The sequence below is a fragment of the Oculina patagonica genome, chromosome 9 (genome assembly GCF_052425735.1).
Source record: "Oculina patagonica isolate OP01 chromosome 9, crgOcupat, whole genome shotgun sequence".
NCBI classification, from domain to species: domain Eukaryota; kingdom Metazoa; phylum Cnidaria; class Anthozoa; order Scleractinia; family Oculinidae; genus Oculina; species Oculina patagonica.
Window position 1 is genome coordinate 25,762,437 of NC_135766.1, and position 20,243 is coordinate 25,782,679.

The 20,243-nt window shown below is 42.8% G+C and overlaps 1 protein-coding gene across 1 annotated transcript; it reads left to right on the forward strand.

Moving 5' to 3' along the window:
• The first annotated feature begins 370 nt into the window (after nt 1–370).
• On the forward strand, nt 371–20,080 carry LOC144665167 (uncharacterized). Its single transcript, XM_078526341.1, is given in 8 exon segments — nt 371–1,013; nt 5,013–6,106; nt 6,828–7,226; nt 8,357–8,359; nt 15,811–16,162; nt 16,164–17,730; nt 17,849–18,227; nt 18,483–20,080. Coding segments are annotated over 7 exon segments (5,106 nt in total). The 5' UTR covers nt 371–1,013; nt 5,013–5,067; the 3' UTR covers nt 19,850–20,080.
• Nucleotides 20,081–20,243: the final 163 nt, after the last annotated feature.

Consider the following 20,243-nt stretch of genomic DNA (forward strand, 5'->3'; position numbering starts at 1 on the left):
ACAGATGTTCCACTAAAATAACAGATAAAAGAAAACTAAAACAGAATCTATAAGAATGTAAAAATATATAATCTAAAATCTAAAATGTTTAAATGCACTACCTAAGAATATTATTGTGTCTACTATGTTAAAAATGCTATAAAAAAATTTTTACATCTACTCGGCTAAAAAGTTTAATTTTAATATGTTGAATTTTAATATGACGTAATGGTCAATTTTTCATCGTTATAAATACTCGAAATACGTTGCGTCACTTTGTTGGTAGCCAGGTCAAAATTCTACTCAAATTAATGCTCAACTAGTGCGCTTTGCGAAATCATGATCAGGAGAAATAAACTATACGCCCTTTTTTAAAGTTTCTTGGTCCTCCTGCCTAGCCGTTCTTTTGTCGTAATTTCCTCTACCCTTCAAGACTTTGTGGCCAGACGTCTGCCAACGAGTCAAGCTCAAAAACGTTCCGTTACTCAAGGCCGGATGCTATATTGAAAATGCGTACACTAATAAACGTTCTCAGCTAAGACTTGCGTAAAATATGGTAATTTAAATTGTAATATTGCAAGGCCGGTTGGGACAAAGTAATTGTCGACTTCCTGTTCTTAGAATTAGGGAAACCTTCTACTGAGAGTGGATTGACTCAGCATATTTCACCGTACCGCCACAGGTGATTTAGTCTGTCTGTTTGTCGCTGATCGCATTCACGATGTAAACTTGAATCCTTTCAAAATACCGTATTACAAGCAGTGATTTTCTTCTGACCAAGGTAAAGTTTTCTGGATTTTGAATTTTGCTTTTATAGATTAAACTGGTAAGAAATAACCATGCACCCAATTTTATCACTGAAGATATTTTTTAGTTATTTATTCGTTATTAACATAGCAATAACTCCGTTGATAAATCACAGTTCACTCTAGATGCGTCAGTGGTAGAAAACACGATCTAATTCAGAAGGAGATCGGAAAGGAGAGTAGAGCAGACACGGCGCAATTTCTTTGTTCAATATGCCGGTATGAGCGGTAAGTCAGTATGTTAACAGGACATAATGCCAGTTTAAGAATTTTTATTTCTATCGAGCTTGGCTGGTTTAAGAAAAGTTTATTAGGTTGGTTTTTGTTGTTTATGGATTTTTGGCGTAAAAAAGAATCGAATCGATACAAGGCGCTGGAGACTCAATTTGTGGTATTTTAGAAAATGAAATCCCTTTAAAATTATTTACTGCCTAGTAAATTAGCGTTCCCGTCCTGCTAATTTATGACGCGTGCTCTCCCTCAGCTGTCAAAAGCATTATAATTATTCATTTAGTCCGTCATTCATTTATTGATTTATTTGTTTCTTTCCAGTCATTGAAAATATTGGCGTTAGTCTATATTTATCTACTTAGTCTGCACAGATCATGCGCACTGCGCTGCAAGTGTCGGCAGATAGCTCGCCGCTAACCGCACATGCAGGAAGTCCATAATTGTTGTCGATATTTGCCCTACAACGGAACACAAATTGGATAAACTTGTAAGAATTATCAACATGGAAAACAGAAACTGAGCCCCTGATAATGTCGCTATCGCATGAAAATCGTACCCAAAGATTATGTTTCTTATAATTATGTATTAGAAACACTACCGCGTCTGTTTTAAACTTACAGCGCTTCGTGGCGTTTGACACCTGGGTGAGCACAATAACATTGATCGCGAAATCTGTTTTTCTTTCCCACTGCTTTTAAGTGGATTCTTTTACAGTTTTGATGTTACTGTCACTTTTGTAAACGGTTTTATTGGTGACGGATATTTTTTGACATTTAATTCAAAGAAAGTTTCTCGATCATCAGTCTTGTTATTACAGTGTACAGTTAGCCGCTTGTGACGCAACACTGCATGCATAAACGCGTCATTTCGACATTTAGGGTGCGTTTCTTTGGGAAAATCCAAAATTGGATTATTGATCTCAGATCACACGGATACTTTGCTCCCAAAGAAACGAATAATCCGAAAATGGATTTTTTGCCATGACAACCCCGTAAACACATTTCGCACAGAACATAAAATATCAGCACAAATTTATTTTTCGTCGAATGTATCCTAGCTAAAATAATTTCAGCATACAAAATCTTTTACAAAAACCACACGTCGAAGTAGATCTTCTTTAGCGTTAAGCACAATGTGGCGAGAAAGCATCTGAGAGCGAAGAATGATTGCGAAATGATCAGTGCAAATTTCACTCGTGACAATTTCAAAAGGATACAACTTCCGTAGGCACACAGTGGCTGTTCTAGAAAGAAGTAGTAAAACACTGCGGTGCTTCCCAGCCAGCAGCTCCAATGCTGGATCCAGCTTGGAAGTCGTCAGGAGGAACCATGGCAGACAGTTTCGGCCCCTACTCCTCGACTGTCTTCTGCCATGGCGGGGCCCCTCCCTAAGGCGGCTTCACAAGAGCTGGTGCTGGCTGGGATCTTCTTTAGCGTTAAGCACAATGTGGCGAGAAAGCATCTGAGAGCGAAGAATGATTGCGAAATGATCAGTGCAAATTTCACTCGTGACAATTTCAAAAGGATACAACTTCCGTAGGCACACAGTGGCTGTTCTAGAAAACCTGTATCCCGTTTAAAATGATACTACATACCTATCTGAAGCTACCGTTTCCTTTTATCGTGAAATATTTTTGTATTTTGATCGAAATAACCGCCTAAAACTTTCCGTATGGCAGTGTTTACAAAGAGCGAACCTGTATTTTCACAGCAAAGACCGCTGGGCCAAGGTACTTTTTTCGAATCCTTTCCCAAAGAAACGCACGGATCATGAATCCTAAAAATCCGGATTCAGATATGATCTGATGTATCCACTCGAAGTGTGGATTCTTCAGATCATCGATCCAAGATTAATCCATTTTCGGATATAGGTAAAGAAACGCAAAATCCGTTTTTGGATCAAGAATCCGGATTCGGATTTTTCCCAAAGAAACGCACCCTTACCGTACCCAAATTCGCAAGTAGCCAATCAGAAGCGCGATCTACTGTCCTGATATCCTACGATATCAAGTCACTGACCTGATATGCCACCATATCACGGTCACTTTGAATTAAAGTAGTGTTTCCGTACTATGAATTGAAAAGAGGTTTTACCAATAAAACAGAAACGAGTATTTTAAATTAGCTGGTGCTTACCGGTCGTAAAATGAGAAAAACTTTCCCGCCAAAACTAAACTTGAACGCGCTCGCCAATTGCGCGATGTTTGCCGACGAGTACTGAAACATTCACACTGAAACAATGGAGTCGGAGTTTCCAAATTTTTCGCTGAATTTGGATTTTGAAAATTTAGGGAATGAAACTCCAAACAAGCGAGTAAAAAAATGTGAGAAGAGGACTTGATAAAAGTGTTGAAGACCAAAAAGTATCAATACAAGCAGGTCAACACATTTTGCACTACGTGTCTGGCAAGCATGGCTTCGACAGAGCGAATAACTCACCGGATTTTTGGCTGAATCTGGGTACGGTAAATACCTAATAGTACCTTTTTGGTACGCTTCGGCGGCATATCAGGCTCGTTTGGTCTCGCCATGGGTATTTTGGCTCGACTGCGTCTCGCCAAAATACGAACCATGGCTCGACCAAACTCGCCTGATATGCCGCCGAAGCGTACCAAAAAGGTACGATTAGGTATAAGTACAAATACCAGTGTCTGTAAATATGACGCTAAGACTTTAGTCTGTTCACCAACCAGAATAAAGATAGCATTATTTAACGTTGTTCAGTATTTAAAGGGGCTTGGTCACGGATTTTAACAGATTTTTGACCAGCCAAAACATGTATTTGTGTCGTAGTAAACCTAAACAAAATGTTCCATTTTCAAAAAAAAATTCAATATAAGAGCACTGAAACTATTAGCAAGCGTCTTTGGCTGCTAATAGTTTCCATCAAATCACTGTGACGTAGCTTCTTTAACTGTCCAATACCACCAGGCTAACAATAAGCATATTTGTAGTAGCCTGAATTTCAGACATCCCTCTGTGCTCGCCTGCTTGCCAGAAGGGACGTCTGAACACATTTGGGCCTATTGCCGTCCGGTGACGTCACTACCCGAAAACCGGGTAGTGATTTTGATTGTTTGATTTAAAAATTATTTGCATAATTATGTGAAATTATGACTGAATTTTACCGCGCGAGGATTGTAATTTGAAAACGTTTGGAAAGAGTTCGAAAGAGTTCACCTTCCCAGAAATGAATTTATTAGTCATTTACCTTGAGTTTATTACTTTATTAGTTTACCTACAGATGAAGAATAGTAATGGAAATCGGTAGGTTTTAAGTTGGCGGCATTCGTCGCTTCGACATGCAGTGTTTTGCCAAATTTATATGTATTCTTGTTTTGTCAACAAAGCCGCTCGACGCTTATGTCCTGCAGCCTCGATGAGCCAGTGATTTCTAAACTCAGTGCCCACAGTCAAGTAGGATATTTTTGTATTGAATTCCGTTTCTTGATGCCTCTGTAACCGTCTAAATTGATTCATTTAAGTACTCACGAGTGTGTTGTATTTGTCCGCTGCGTAACATATTATATTTTGATCGGTAGATAAAGCAAATCAGTTCAGATTAAATCGGTTCCGTAAAAGAATATAGCCTGCAGTCGATTAAAGTCTCATTCATTCGTCTCAAGTTTTCAATAGTTTACTATTAAAACAATTTTATACCCTGTAATCCTTTATTGAAGCGATTTTTCTTTCACAATTTCATGGCCTCGACAGAAACTTTTCCGCATGAATTAAAACCAAAGTGTAGTGACGTCACCGGACGGCATTAGGCCCAAATGTGTTCAGACGTCCCTTCTGGCAAGCAGGCGAGCACAGAGGGATGTCTGAAATTCAGGTTAAATTTGTAGGTGTTAACCCGTTTGTACCAAGCTCTATGCGATTGTAACAAGATGTAAAAGGGAAAACTTGTATTCGCACTTCAGAAGTAGTTTGGGATGTAATGATCAGCCTACTATTCGTCTTTCTTGACCTGTGTCCTTGACCTATAATTTTGCAGGTAGTACAACAAAAGCGTGAAGATACTGTGTCCCGACCACTGCTGATACGTAAAGATGGCTCTGGCGCCGTTTCGGGACGAGCAGTTGAACTATTTTAAGTTTGCATTCATTGTTCTGGATGAGTTCCCTAAGGCCTTACGTCAGACATTCAGAACAATGTGGGACAACATCTTTGGATACCTGCCTGGTTACCAACCCTGGGATGATTCTGCCGCTGTGAGAAGTTTATTTCTAGCTACAGAGGGTGGCACAACCAAAGTTCCCGTACATCTCTCTTATGATGAATGGGAGTGTACCGCCTTATTCCAGGCTACTATCTACGCGCGGTCCTTCGCTTTACCAGACGGCAGAGGACATCATAGAATACTCAGTGACTTGTTCGTTAAGCCCAAAGGAGTGTCTACTGGTAGTTTCCATACATCAGTTGTAAGCCCTGGTGGAAACAAGGCAGAAACGTTTGCATTAGCGATTGACCAAATTCGTCTTTTAAGGAATTCCTTATGTCACTCACCCAGGTCTGAGTTGAACAAGATAACATTTGACCAATACGTGCAACTGGCTAAAGATGCGTTCAAAGCTCTTGGTGTGAACACAAACCCAATCGATGCTGTTGGAGCTTTGACTGAGTCGGACTTTCCTACGGAGAGAGTTCGTCAGTTAGAGGAAGACATCAAAAGGGAATTACAGGCAGACAAGAAGTTTCTTAAGGAAGAACTGAGAGACGAGCTACACGGTATAAAGTCAGATATCGCTCAGTCAAACCAGGAACGACAGAAGGATCAGAAAAGAACAGAAACAGAGAGAAAGGATGAGATTCAGGACCTGAAGAACCAGTTACAGTGTGACAAAGATGAGTTGAAAGAGACATTAGTGGACATAAGGTCAGATATCACTCAGTCAAACCAGGAACGACAAAGGGATCTGATAGAAGCAGAGGCAGAAAGAAAGAGAGAATTCAAAGAACTTACGAACCAGCTGCAAGTTAGTGAAGATGTGTTGAAAGAAGGCATCAGAAAGACGGCAGAAACAATCAACAAAGCAAATCGAGAAATAACTGAGAAACTCGATGACATAATCAAGAGCAAGGAATCAGGTAACTTAGCAGAAAGGCAGGTTGCTGCCTTTATAAGGTTTAAGACTTGAAAGCAAGGCCGTAACTAGCAAGATTCACGACGAGGCACTTGCCTCGTCTAGATTTTGGCCGAAAATTAAAAACAAAATATGTTTTGTTGGGAAAATAAACCGCAGTTGAACAAGATTGAGTTTTCTCAAGAAATTCGTCATAAAAATGTCTCTGAAAGAGTTTCAGTGCTTCTAGTTGTCAAACTTTTCCGGAGTGTTTGCCCCCAGAACCCCCTAGCAAGTTCTTGCCTTGTTTATGACAAGGGTCTGGAAACGGCCCTGCTTAAAAGTACATATGTTTCAGTTTGGCAATAATAACAAAATAAGCTGGGAAAAGAATAACTTAAAGCATTATTAATTCAAAACCCAAACATTGATTGCCTGTACATATGGCTGAGAACGAAAAAGATAATCACCACCCAAACATTTGTCACCTACTGATGAAGTTAAATTGTCACTCGGGAATCTAATATATTTTGAGTTAACGTTTCTCATACTAAGTCGTTGTACCTAAGTTAGTTCTGTGTGTTGTCATTTTTTGTTTGGATCTCTACGCAAATTTTGATGATGCTTCGTGCCCATCATAAACAGAAACTTCAATAATCAGAATTAATAATATTCTAAATATCACAGAAAACTAGTTTACTATGATATCACATTATAAACCGACCGTTTCTGTATTTTTTCAAAAAATACTATAGTTTCTTTACCAAGATCATGTCTTCCTCCAATTGTGCCACACTTCACTGGCCGTGAAAGTGAATGCAATGAGATCATTGGCCAAGTAATGTCCGAATCTACCCGAATCGTCTCGATCTGGGGTTCACCTGGCTTCGGAAAAACGTCGGTTGCGATCGCAGTGGGGCGCCATCTCCAGTCTGAAGAATTACCGGTCTATTTCCTCTCATTACGGGGCCTTCAGTCAAAAGCCGATCTGACTTCGAGGCTTCTTAGCATTTTCACACAACCTGCAACAAATGGTCGATCGTCGCAGCGTCTATCACTCGATGATGAACTTTGCCAACTTTTTACCAAAGTTTCAGATCGTTTTCTGGTTATTCTTGATAATGTCGACGAGCTATTCCAGACTGGTACGAGACAAGAAAAATAAACGATAATAACGAACGACGTTTCGAGTCCATGACACCATTTCAGCAAAAATAAAAATAACTGAAAAGTTCGCTAGAACAAAATATGAATGTCACGCAAATAGTTTGGCGAGAGTCGATGGACATAGAGATGTGAAATTCCGAACTAGCACATGCACAACAATCAAACTATCTGCACCGAAAACGCGCTTGGACAAACAGTGTGCCTGCGCAAAGATGATGTTTGTTCGTGCTCGTCCACGCGCGAGTAAATGCCTCAGTGCCTACAACTGCACCACGTCGAGAAATCACACCACTGCGGAAATGGTGGCCCGACTAAGCTGTCGAGTGCAACAAAACTGGATGACTGTGCGCGTGTGGCTAGTCGTTGAGTTGCCGACATCCCAATCCTGATCTTGAAGGGTAGTACATCCGACTGTTGGACCCGCCAGTGGCTGTATGTCGATCTCGCTGAGCAACAAAACAACGGACGTGAGATGAGCTCCGGAACAGCGGGAGAACAGTGCATCGTCACATTCTCGGATGGTGCCGACCCACAAAGAACGCGCGCGCCCCACACGCCACACGAACTACAATATGGATTGGCGAAATGGCAGAGGAGCACACCCCTGTCCACCCGACACACCGACCCTGAGGCCGAAACGCGAGAGACCGCGAGATGTTTCCCGCAACCAAGTGCCGCGGAGGAAACCAACAGAACTGGCACAGCGACAACACTGAACCCCACGAACCCAGCAGATCGACCCGACCCCCAGACACCACGACCAGCTGCAAATGGGAGAACAGACCGATGGCGGCATGGGTTCGCCACTGGACCACTGTGGCCACGTGAGGAGAGCGGAGATGCCCCCGAGACGCGACCCCCAGACCCACAGCGGCCCGTCCCAAAATGCCACCACACACGGACAGTGCTCCCCGCGACAGAGCCCCCCGAGCAGCCCACACAGCGCCCCCAGAGCACACGAGGGCCAGCAGCGACGAAGAAGGACCGAAAAAGCCCCGCGCAGCCACCACCGTGAGAGACGACACCAAACCAGCCACTGGGAGAGACCCCGACGGGCCCCGACGCCCGCGCACGAGCACACCGAGCATAATGAGCAGCGGGGACCGAGGGGGTGGCGCAAGGGGGGAGAGGCGCCGGCGAGAGAGGGAGAGAGGGCGGCAAACAAGGCGCCGGGAAAGAAGGGCAAAAAGGCGGCCAAAAAAGGGGTGGCAGAGGAGGGGAGAGGAGAACAAACGCTAACCCTCGAAGTACAGGCCCAGAGAGTGACCGCCCGGAGGGAGAGGGAGAAAGAAAAGAGAGCGGCGAATAAGCCGCCCAAGAGCCGGACGAGAAAGGCAGAGGAGCGGAGAGAGCGCCGGACAAGGGGGGGGGGGGGAGCGCCGCCGCGAGAGAGACCAAGAGACAGGGAGAGAAAAAGGGCCTGGAGGGGAGTTGTGTAACAAGCACAAAAGCAAGGAAAACCGGCCTCTGCCAGGCGCAACACTTTCCCTACCAATCTGCTCAATAAGGCTCCAGACTAAAGAAAAAAATTCAAGTTCTGTACTTCTATTCAGACACATAAAAATAAACTAGGCAAGCTCACTGCGTCACCAGAGGGAAACATCAAGCCTATGGCCCACAGGTGAGCTCCCGGCCAGCACGACAAGTACTTCCTCCCCCGAGGATCTAGCCACGCAGGGTTGGACTGATGATGCCAGTCCGCAGGGTCTGCCAAGAACACAGAGGGCACCGGTCAGGGCCGAACCAAGCTGCTCGTTGGCACTAATACCACCGACCCCACAAGCAAACACATTCCAGCCCTCAGATGGATAGGAGACACAGAAGAAAATAAGAGGAAAAGAAAAGCAAGCTACAGCCCCCCACTAGAGGCCCGAGGAAGAAATGAGGGGAAAGGAATAGGCGCCGAGGAAGAAGGAAAAGTAGAAAAAAAGAAGGACGAAGCAGAAAAAGAAAAAATAAAAAGAGTAGAAAAAAAAAAAAGTACGACGGAAAATTCCTGGGGAAAAAGAGGACCATAGAGAGAAGAAAGGAAGCCCAAAAAAAAGAAAAAGAAAAAAACGGAAACGAAGCAGCCAGGAACGCACAACTCGACCAAAAAGAGCAGAGAAAACAGAAGTCGCCGTATATGAGAAGTGAAAGAACGAAGCGAACGGAAAAGTGGGCGGAATTTGCCAAAAAAATCAAGGAGAGTAGAACTACAGAAAGAAGAAAAAAAGAAACCACACGCACGCTAGCAGTACTCCCGAAAGCCTCCCGCAGAATAAGACACCGGCCGGAAGAAGGCAAAAGCCGCCAGGTTGTAACTCTAGAGTCTCTGCAAGACGGGATGGAACAGACCCCCGAAGAAGCACAGTAGAGGGTCCCCCGGGAAGTGGGGCCATGGGAAAAATCCCCCCACATCCATTCAATCCCAGTCTAGGATTCCCAGTCCCAGCAACCCAAATCCCAGTCTCACCCTAGGCCAGAGAAAAAACCCGAATCTCAAAGGGAAAGAGAAAGAGGAGGAACCGTAAGGAGGAAAAAGCCGGAAAAGAAAAAGAGAAACAAAAAAAAGAAAAAACGCGGGGAAAAAAAAAAAACAAGATAAAAGAACAACCAAGAAGCAAAAAAAAAATACGTGAGTAACCCACAGAAAAGAGCAGTAAAGAACGCCACTACCCAGTAAGAAGAAAAACGGAGAACGCCCAAGATAAAAGAGAGAAAGAACCATACCCAGTAAGAAGAAATACGGAGAAACCAAGAAAAGAGAGAAAGACCCCCCAGGAAATACAGACTGCCCACAGAAACAAGAGCAGTAAAGACACACCGAAGAAAACGGAGAACCCAAGATAAAAGAGAGTAGAAAGAATACGGACGCCCACAGATAACAAGAGAGAAGAACACACACCAAGAAGGAAAATACGGAGGACTGCCCACAGAAAAAGAGCAGTAAGAACACCACCAAGAAGAAGAAAAAAAACGAGAGTAGAGGAAAAAGTCAGCGCGCGATAGCAGGTTAAGCACCGAAGCTGAATTATACAGCGTTGAAAAGCGACGAGGAAATGAAAACCCAAGCCAAGTCCACAAAAAAAAAAATCATTACCCGTGCTCTATCTTGGATGAACGGCGGCGAGCCGCGCGTTGCGAATTGCGTTACCTCGTATTTCCCGCCAGAATAAATTAACCCGGCAACAGTAACCATAGACGAAAATGCCGAATCTCTTTCGTTTATAAGACGAAACCCTTGCACAATCTTGCATGGCTTTCCTGTTTCGCATTCACCCATACGAGTTTTGCAGTGTAGCGAGGAACAGTCACAAAAATGCGATAAAAACACTTTTAAAATTGGTAACAAGCTACTCAATCAGTGTGAAGACTACAACAATCGACTCCTTGAAAGCCCCAATCTTCATACATTCAACTTGTTTCCGCGGCAAAAATTACTGTGATCTCGCTTTACCGATATTATTTTCGTTGACTCGCTTTACATTTGTAACTTACCACAGTCCACTATACTTTCGGATGTCCGTCGGATACCAAGTCGAAGCGATACAAAAACACCAAAACGCCGACTCAAACTGACCGTGTTGCCCGGAAAATAAAACATTTATCACGATTTAAGTCGCAAACGACGCCGAACGACAATAAAATAATATTCTTAAAGAAGATTCACCGGCACGTTTCAAAACCGCGAAAGCAGAAACTGCGGACACAAGAAACAGATCACGTACACATAACTAGGACCGGTTTCATCACATTTCCTGGCATGCGGTGACAAGTTATGTACAAGATTAAAAGACCTCCTGGACAGAATTTTTGAGGGCTAAGCTCGTCATGCTGCTGGCCTATCCCAGCCTTCTTGGTGTTCGTGCATCCTGAGAGAACGCCCTCTGATCCCCATAGTACACGAAAAAAATGATGATGAGAGAGAAACAAAAAAAAAAAGGAAAAGTGGGAAATAGTGCCCCAGCGCAGAGGGAAACACTCCCCAGGAAAAAGTATGGGGAGGGAGAAGTCCAAAGAGGAAGAGAAGAAGTAGGAGAACAAAAAGAACAAGAAAAGAAACCGCAGCAAAGAACAAGATGGGACCGGAAGACAAAAGCGAACAACAACGCGCAGGCAGGGAAGACAAAAGGGGGGGAGAAGAAGACAGCCCCCCCCCCCCCCAAACCCCCCAGAAAAAAAAAGGAGACACAGCATGGAGACAAAAATAAGGCGCAGCCCCCCGCACCCCCCCCCCAATCACCCCTGACGGAAGCAAGATACACATGGAGGGAAAAGGTGTGACCCGAAATCCCCGACAGCAAAAGGAAAAGAAGAGAAAAGGGACCGCAGAGCACAGACAAGAGAAGGACCAATACCCCGAGAAGAGCAAAGAGAAAACGAGAAAAGAAAAAGAGAAAAGAAAGAGAAGAAAGAAAAAAAAAAAGAAAGAAAGAAGAAAAAAAAAAAGAAGAGAAAAGCAAACTACACCTCAAGTGGCAGGAGAGAAAAGGACACGAAAACACACCAACAACAGAGCAGGAAGAGCCACAGACCACCCCCACAGGAGACCAACAACAGGAGATCACGAGATGCGCCCCGCACAAAGAAAGAAAAGGGCAAATCAGAGAAAAAAGAACGGAGAGCGGCAGCCCCAGACCCCCAAGAGGCCAGCGCAGACCCAAGGAGAAGAAGAGAAATGGAAAGAGAGAAAAAAAAAAAGCCCAAACAACAAAAAAAAATCACACACACAGAAGTACACATCGACTCAGTCATCGCAGCAAAAAAGAGAGCAACACACCCTCGAATCCGAGAAACCCAGAGGCCGACAGAGGATCCGAGCAAGTGGAGACCGAAGAGACCGCGAGACACGCGCCCAGGAGAAGGAAAGCAGAAAACAGGAGAGAGAAGAAGAAAAGAGAAAACACGACAGCAAGACAGAGAGACACCAAAAAAATAAAGAAAAAAAAAGGAAAAAGAAAAAAAAAGCAGGAGGTAACATGATGAAGTAGGGTGGGAAGTAAAAATGTTGTCTCAAAAAAGGAATCAGGTCTGGTGATGAGCCTTACAATTCAATGAAGGCAAAAGGTCGAAGATCAGTGGGAGTCGATACCATGTGCTCTAATAAGGTAAAACAAATGAGGAAGAATCAGGACACAGTGATGATAAGGAGTGAAAGAGAAATAAAGAAGTGAGGAGAAAGAGATGGAAAAAAAAAGCACCTGAGGGAGATAGAAGAGAAAGAAGAGAAAAAGAGGAAGAGAAGAAAGAGACTAGCACACAAGTGAAAAAAAGAAAAAATCAACAGTGCAAGGAAAGAAATAAAAGCAAGAAAGACACAACCGAGCAAAAAGAGAATGAAAAAAGAGAAGAAAAATAAAGGAAGTGGAGAAGAAAAGGAGAAGAGAGAGAAAAGAGGACACTAGGAAAAGGGAAGGAAGAGAAGCAGAAAAAACAAAAAAATAATCAAAGTAAAGAAGAGAAAATGAGAAAAGAAAAAAGGAAAAAAGAACCTCATAAAAATCAGCAGTTATGGTATGGGAAGACAACAACTAGAAGTGTGTGCCAACAATCAAATGTGAAAAAAAAAGAAAAAAAAAAAATAAGTACACCAAACAACAAACAATGCACTCAAAATAAGATATGAAAATGGAAGGGAAATAGGTGAATAGTATGATGAAAATGAGTGTAGTGGGAAGGGATGATGATGAGATGAGTGATGATATATACAGTAGAATAAATTATGGAGGGGGACATGGGGGTGAGTGTGTGGTGTGGATAATGGTGGGAAAAAAATCATCTAGTGGGGATAAACTGCAGTGTGGTTGGTGAAACTATGTGTGTGGAAAAATAAGAGTGTACGGTTGTCAAAGGCCGAACAGGAGAGAACGAAGAGAAGTGAGAGTGAGGGATAAAAGGAGAAAGAGTGAGGAAAAAGACAGAAGCTTGTAATCATCAAAAAAACACAACCATATGTTAATTGTAGAAAATAAGTCAAATAGTGTCTAGAATAACAATCAAGACGTAGATAAGTAATTGATATATGGTGACGGTGTTGTAAATTTTTGCGGGATGTGGTGTTTCATATTATTGGGTGATGTGGTGTTTAGGGTCCCATGTCCCCCTCCTTAAGTTTAATAATATTGAATGGGATAGAAAGTATTGGCTGCATGAAGGAAATGCCAAATATCTGTCTGAAACATGGCAGACTAAAACCAAAAAACGAAAGAAACCACAAACCGCGAAACAGACAACAAATCACCGAAAGCAAAACAAGATTGCACTACGACTACACTCGTAGCCTACATACACCGTAGCCACTAACACCCCGGCCACTACACTCTAGCCTACTACACATCGGAGCCTTTTCACCTAGGAGCTACTATGCACTGGTTAGCTGTAAGGTTAGCTAATAATTGTAATGGTTTTGCTGTTTGGTGATTTCGTTTGTTTCGCTGTTTGGTCGTTACTGTTGTTTCGGGTTTCGTTTGGTATTTGGTGGTTTCGCTCGTTTTTGGTGGTTTGTTTGTTGTTCGGAGTAATGCCAAACAGAATGAACAAAGGAAATAAGATGAGAAAGGACTTCACTGGTCATATTACTAGAGAAAAAATACCTGAATAAGAATAGTGGGAAGAAGAACGGAGCAAAACAAAACCAAATTAAGCAATATGACGTACGTCTCTAAATTTATGTGAAATACACAAGAAAAACCACGAAAAAAGAAAGAAAGAAAAAAAATGATAAATTTACTAACCTGAGAAGAAGAAATTGATTTCTTGTCGTAAGTTGTGCGAAAATAAGACGCATGAATAGAAGAAAAGGAAAAAAAGGAATAAATGCTCGAAGTAAGAAGTCCAAAACTTCAGCCCAGTGTACCCTTTAGTCTGTTGATCGGACAGGAATTGCTAAATGGCAACAAAGAAAGACAAATCAAAAGTCCGGCACGGCAAGAGAGTTAACTTATGTATGTAACATTGTAGTCGTTGTAGGGACACAGTATTGCGAGACAAAGATCATCTGGAAAGAACAGGAGAGAAAAAGAAAAGAAAGCAAGTCATAAACGATACCTCTCTCTCTCTTTCTCTCATGTTCATTTTTTGACTTGTATTATTTTAATGCATAATGCATTTGTTTGCCCCTCCCAAATTTGATAAATATTGTTGGAAATAGAGAAAAATAGAAAATGTCTGATTAGGAAAGCTGAAGGAAATGTGAAGCATCAAAAGCATGTTGGGAGTGAGATAGTGAGTCAGACGAAAAAAGACTGCGAGCGAGAAGTGGAAATATGAGGACAAAAGGATCGTACAACGACCAATAGTAAAATAGTGCCAGCTAATTGCGCCATCTAATAGACGTCGCACAAAATTGCGATTGAAAAATACCCATCTGTCACCAGCTAGAGAGAAACTCACGAAAATGGATGTTATAATCTGAAAAATTGGCTAATTTGGAAAAAGATAGAAAAGAGAGAGCAAAACAAATAGCAAAGAAGAAAGAATGGATCTTGCATGATAGGCTGATGGATACATAGGTATTGATGAGAGGATCAAAGGGCTTCCAGGAACTATCTGAACGAGATGATAGACGCAGGGCCAAAATAATTGAAGTGCCGGTCATGTTGACCGTCAAACCGATTTAGCTCGGTCACATGTCGTTTTGACCGGTCAAAATATGAAAATAGTAGTCGCTTGCTGTTAGTTGATGAACGTCTTTGTTCGTGTGGTGGAAAAGCCGGGGGGGGCACCCGGTATATTTTTGGGTGGGGGGTGCCGCGGGAATTGAAGCACCCTACAGACATCAGCTGATTTGCAACCCAACTAGACAGACACTAAAATCCCACCCTATCCCAGACTAGCATATGAGAACTGTATCATTATCAGTGTTTTAATGGAAAACACTGGAAAACGATGCCGCGAGATATTACGTTTAGGAAAGCCTCTCTCGAGTTCTGGACTATATTCGTCATACCGTCGATCGGTTTCCGGCAAATGCACCCTTTTCAGACCAAAACCTCTGATTTCAACCCTATCCCAGACTAAACTGCAAAACCAACCCTCACAGCGGCACATACCAAAGCCATGTATGGGAGTGCCCCCCCCCCCCGGGGAAAAGAACCCGCCATCTCTCCACTGTATTGCCTGCAATGAAGTAGGTCCAATACCCTGAAGATGCAACAGCGACAAGCAGAACAGACATCTCTCACGTTGTTTTCATCTTTGGCGCCAAAAAAATGCCTAGTTCCGACCGTGCCGTCTTTCGTTGACATTTTGCGAAAGAAGAAAGACTGAATGAACAAAACAATGGTCAAAACTAGCGAAAAATAATCATCATGTCAAATAGGAATGACAACACTCATGTATTCAGAACGAAATATCTTTGGAGTTGTCTGTGGTTTGGAGCGGTAGAGTTTGCTCTGATACTGAAAGCAAAAAATAATATCGTACACATGTCAAAACGATAGAATAAGGTAAACTGGTGAAACAAATTTTGTTCTGTCGGTGCTTGGAGTGACCGGTCAAAATGACCGGCAAACCGAACGTTTGTCCAGACAAATTGTCATCTTGGCCGGACATTGTCCGTTGACCGGCCGTTATTTTGAGCCCCAAACGTTAAGGAGGATGTCGTGAATCTTCTTGAAGAACTTCTCAGGCGAAACGAAGAGGCAACATTCGTTCTTACCACGAGGGAATCTTTCGAGTTTATGAATGTGCATTTCCAAGGCCACCAGGCAGTGAGAATAAGACCACTGGATGAGGACTCTTCCGAACATTTAGTTCATCAGTTACTCCCAGGTGCGACCACCCCTGACTGCATCCGAATCACGCAAATCTGCGGACATGTACCTTTGGCCATGAAGTTATTGTGTTCTTCCATTTCTGAAGATAATGTTCAACCTAACCAATTTCTAGATGAATTGGTGAGAGATACCGATGGTAATATCGTCGACATCGTTGGACAACCCAGATTTCCCGAGCAATCTGAGGTTAAAATTCCTGTTCGATTCCTCTTTTCAGAGACTCTCTGCAGGAGAGAAAGAAGCCCTTGTGTGCTTGAGTATTCTTCCAGAGAATTTCGATCAAGAAGTTGCGGCAGCCGTTATGAATCTAACAAGAATTTCTGCCACCAAGAAACTGCAAAGCCTTCGTAGGAAATCTCTTCTCGACTCAAGTTCCAAACCAGGGTCATTTCAAATACATACCCTTCTTCAATCATTTGCAAGAGAAAAGGGAGAGCATGAAATGAGAGAAACTGTTCTCAACTCAAAAGCCCGCTTCTATGCATTTTACATTTCTTTATTTGAGAAGCTTAACAAGCAATTTCTTACAGGACATTCCATGTCCGCCTTAAATCAGTTTTACGAAAATGAGCAAAGTATTGTCCAAAGCCTTACAGAGGGCTGTATGTTTTCTAGCACAGCGAATACTCTCTTGGGTACTTTGGTAAATGCAGAACTATTTCTAGATTCGCTTTCGCTTACAGAAGAAGCAAATTTGTACCTGATTTACGACTCAGCAATTGAAGTGGCTGACAATCTGGAGACAAATGTATTTTACAGGCAGTTACTTGTTTCCATAGCTTTTTTTGAAGTTATTTTGGGGGCAGAAGGAAGAACAATGCAGCTGCTCAATAAAGCAAAGGAACTTCAAGCTTCGTCTTCTTCTTCGGTCGCTTTTGGAGAAAAAGGGAAAACCCTTTGCTATTCTGGGATCAATCAGCTTGTAACTGGAAAAACCGAGGAAGGAGTTCAAATATTAAGAGAAGCTCTTTCTTTGATGGAAAACATCCCCGAACAGGCAGTTCTTAGGCTTGTTGTGTGTCAGATTCTTGCTATTTATTACCGCCACAAGAATAACCCATCAAGCTTCAATCAGTTCTACAGCAAGGGACTCCAGGAATGCAGGGCAGCGGGAGGCACACAATTACTTGTGATTCCTCCGATGGATGGTACTGTAAAGGAAACTAACCATGAGAAAACGCCACAAAGGAGCGCCGAAAACTTACACAATCACCCACTCGAATTAACAATTCTTCTTCTTGTGAGCAAGGCCGCAAATAATTTCTCTGATTATGAAACCAAACAGTGTATAAGCAATGCTGTGCTGAAAATACTAAAAGACAGCGAAAATTCGATCCCACACAGCTCACTTGGTTTGTCAAACTTTCAACGCAACATTGTCTATACGTTTTACTTTATGAACAAAATTGAAGACGCATCCAAACTGTCTGAGGCAAGGATCAATTATCATCAGACAGCACTCAAGCAATGTAACAGCGATAAAGGGGAATTTCAAAGAGTCTCGAAACACTTCCCTGCAAATCGCAATTTACATGAGGAATCACTAGCAAAGATTTACTGGGATCTTGGCCTTTGTCAGTACACGAAAGCAAACTTTTCAGAAGCCATTCAGTCACTTCAGCGCGCACTTAAAATCAGACTGAAGTTGTTTGGGGACAAACATTCTAGTACAGCTGACAGTTACTATTCACTTGGAGTCGCACAAGATGCAGCATGCGACTTGGTGTCAGCTCTTCAGTCACTTCCAATGTGCTTTGGACATCAGACTAAAACTGCCTGGAGAAGAACACTCAAGCACGGCTGACATTTACTCTTCACTTGGAGACGCACAACGAACACAGGGGGACGTAATGTCAGCTCTTCAGTCACACCAGCGTGCACTTGACATCAGACTGAGATTGTTTGGAGAAGAACACTCAAGCACAGCCAACAGCTACTATTCAATCGGGGTCGCACAACATTCACAAGGCGACTTGACATCAGCCCTTCAGTCTTTCCAGCGTGCGCTTGACATAAGACGGAAACTTTTTGGGGAAGAACACTCAAGCACAGCTGACAGTTATTTTTTTCTTGGGGACACACAACATGCACAAGGCGACCTGGTGTCAGCTTTCCAATCAAAACAGCGTGCACTTGACATCAGAATAAAGCTGTTTGGAGAGGAACACTCAAGCACAGCTAACAGCTACCAATTACTTGGACATACACAACATTCACAAGGTGACTTAGCCTTAGCTCTTCAGTCTTTCCAGCGTGCACTTGACATCAGACGGAAACTGTTGGGAGAAGAACACCAAGCACACCGCTGACAGTTACCATTCACTCGGGGATCACTCAACATTCACAAGGCGACTTAACATCAGCTTTTCAGTCATGTACAACGTGCACTTGACATTAGACGGAAACTGTTGGGAGAAGAACACTCAAGCACAGCTAACAGTTACCATTCGCTCGGGATTATCCAACATACACAAGATGACTTATCTTCAGCTCTTCAGTCATTCCAGTGTGAACTTGATATCAGATTGAAATTATTTGGAGAAGAACACCCAAGCGTAGCTGACAGTTACTATTCAATCGGAGAAACAGAACATGCAAAAGGTAACTTAACTTCAGCTCTTCAGTCTAGGCAGCGTGCACTTGACATCAGATTGAAACTGTTAGGAGAAGACCACTCTAGCACAGCTGACAGTTACGAGTCACTCGGGCAAACACAATTCTTTGCACAAGCCGACTTAGCTCCAGCCCTTCAGTCATTCCAGCGTGCATTCGATATCAGACTGAGTTTGTTTGGAGAAGAACACTCAAGCACGGCTGACAGCTACTCTTCACTTGGAGACACACAGCATGCACAAGGCGACTTGCCGTCAGCTCTTCAGTCACAACAGCGTGCACTTGACATCAGACTAAAATTATTTGGAGAAAAAAACTCAAGCACAGCTAATAGCTACTTTGCACTCGGGGTCGCACAACATGCACTAGGTGACTTGTCGTCAGCTCTTCAGTCGCACCAGCATGCACTTGACATTAGACGGAAATTGTTTGGAGAAGAACACTCAAGCACAGCTGACAGTTACCATTCACTTGGGGACACACAACATGCACAAGGCGACTTGGCGTCAGCTCTTCAGTCTTTCCAGCGTGCACTTGACATCAGACTTAAACTGTTTGGAGAAGACCACTCGAGCACAGCTGACATTTACTGCTCACTCGGGATCACCCAGCATGCACAGGGTAACTTGGCCTTAGCTTGCCAGTCTAAACGTCGTGCAATTGACATCAGAAAGAAACTGTTTGGCGAAGAAACTTCAACCACAGCTGACATTTTGTTTTCACTCGGGTTCGCACAACTTGCACTGGGCGACTTCACGTCAGCTCTTCAGACTCAACAGCGTGCACTTGACATACGACTCAAACTTTTTGGTGAAGAACGCTCAAGCACAGCTGACAGTTACTATTCAATCGGATTCATACAACATACACAAGGCGACTTAACGACAGCTGTTCAGTCATTCCAGCGTGCGCTTGATATCAGATTGAAACTGTTTGGAGAAGACCACTCCTGCGTAGCTGATAGTTATGTTTCACTCGGAGCAACAAAACATGCACAAGGCGACTTCACTTCAGCTCTTCAGTTGAAGCAGCGTGCACTTGAAATTAGAATAAAGTTGTTTGGAGAACAAGACTCAAGCACGGCTGACAGCTGCTCTTCACTCGGGGACACACAACTTGCACAAGGCGACTGGACGTCAGCTATTACGTACAAACAGCGTGCACTTGACATCAGATTGAAAATGTTTCTTAAAAGCATGGCTGAGAGCAATATTTCGAGCAATTCGTGATTGAGTATCGTAAAGTCAAAAACAAAGTAGTCACTCTGACCAATGACAAGGAATACAGGCAATCTAGTGAACGAATCAAAATTCCAGGCAGAAATGTTACCTGTACGAAGGGAGGAAAAACGTGTGTCAGTGAGTCTCTATTGATTTTGGTTTTAATTTAAGGGTTAAATGAAAACCAAGTAATTTTTTAACATTTTAAGCCTGCCACAGTTTTTTCAAACAGTTTTAAGTGACCCGATCTAAAATACAAAACTTTTTTTTTTATTTCAACCCAAAATTAACTCGGTTCACTTTTTTTTATTTTTGGAGATTTGGTATTTTTAGTGCACTTCCCCCCAAATAAGATTTTGAATTTTGGGGCGAAAAGAGGGAAAAGAGGGCTTTGTTTTTTTTA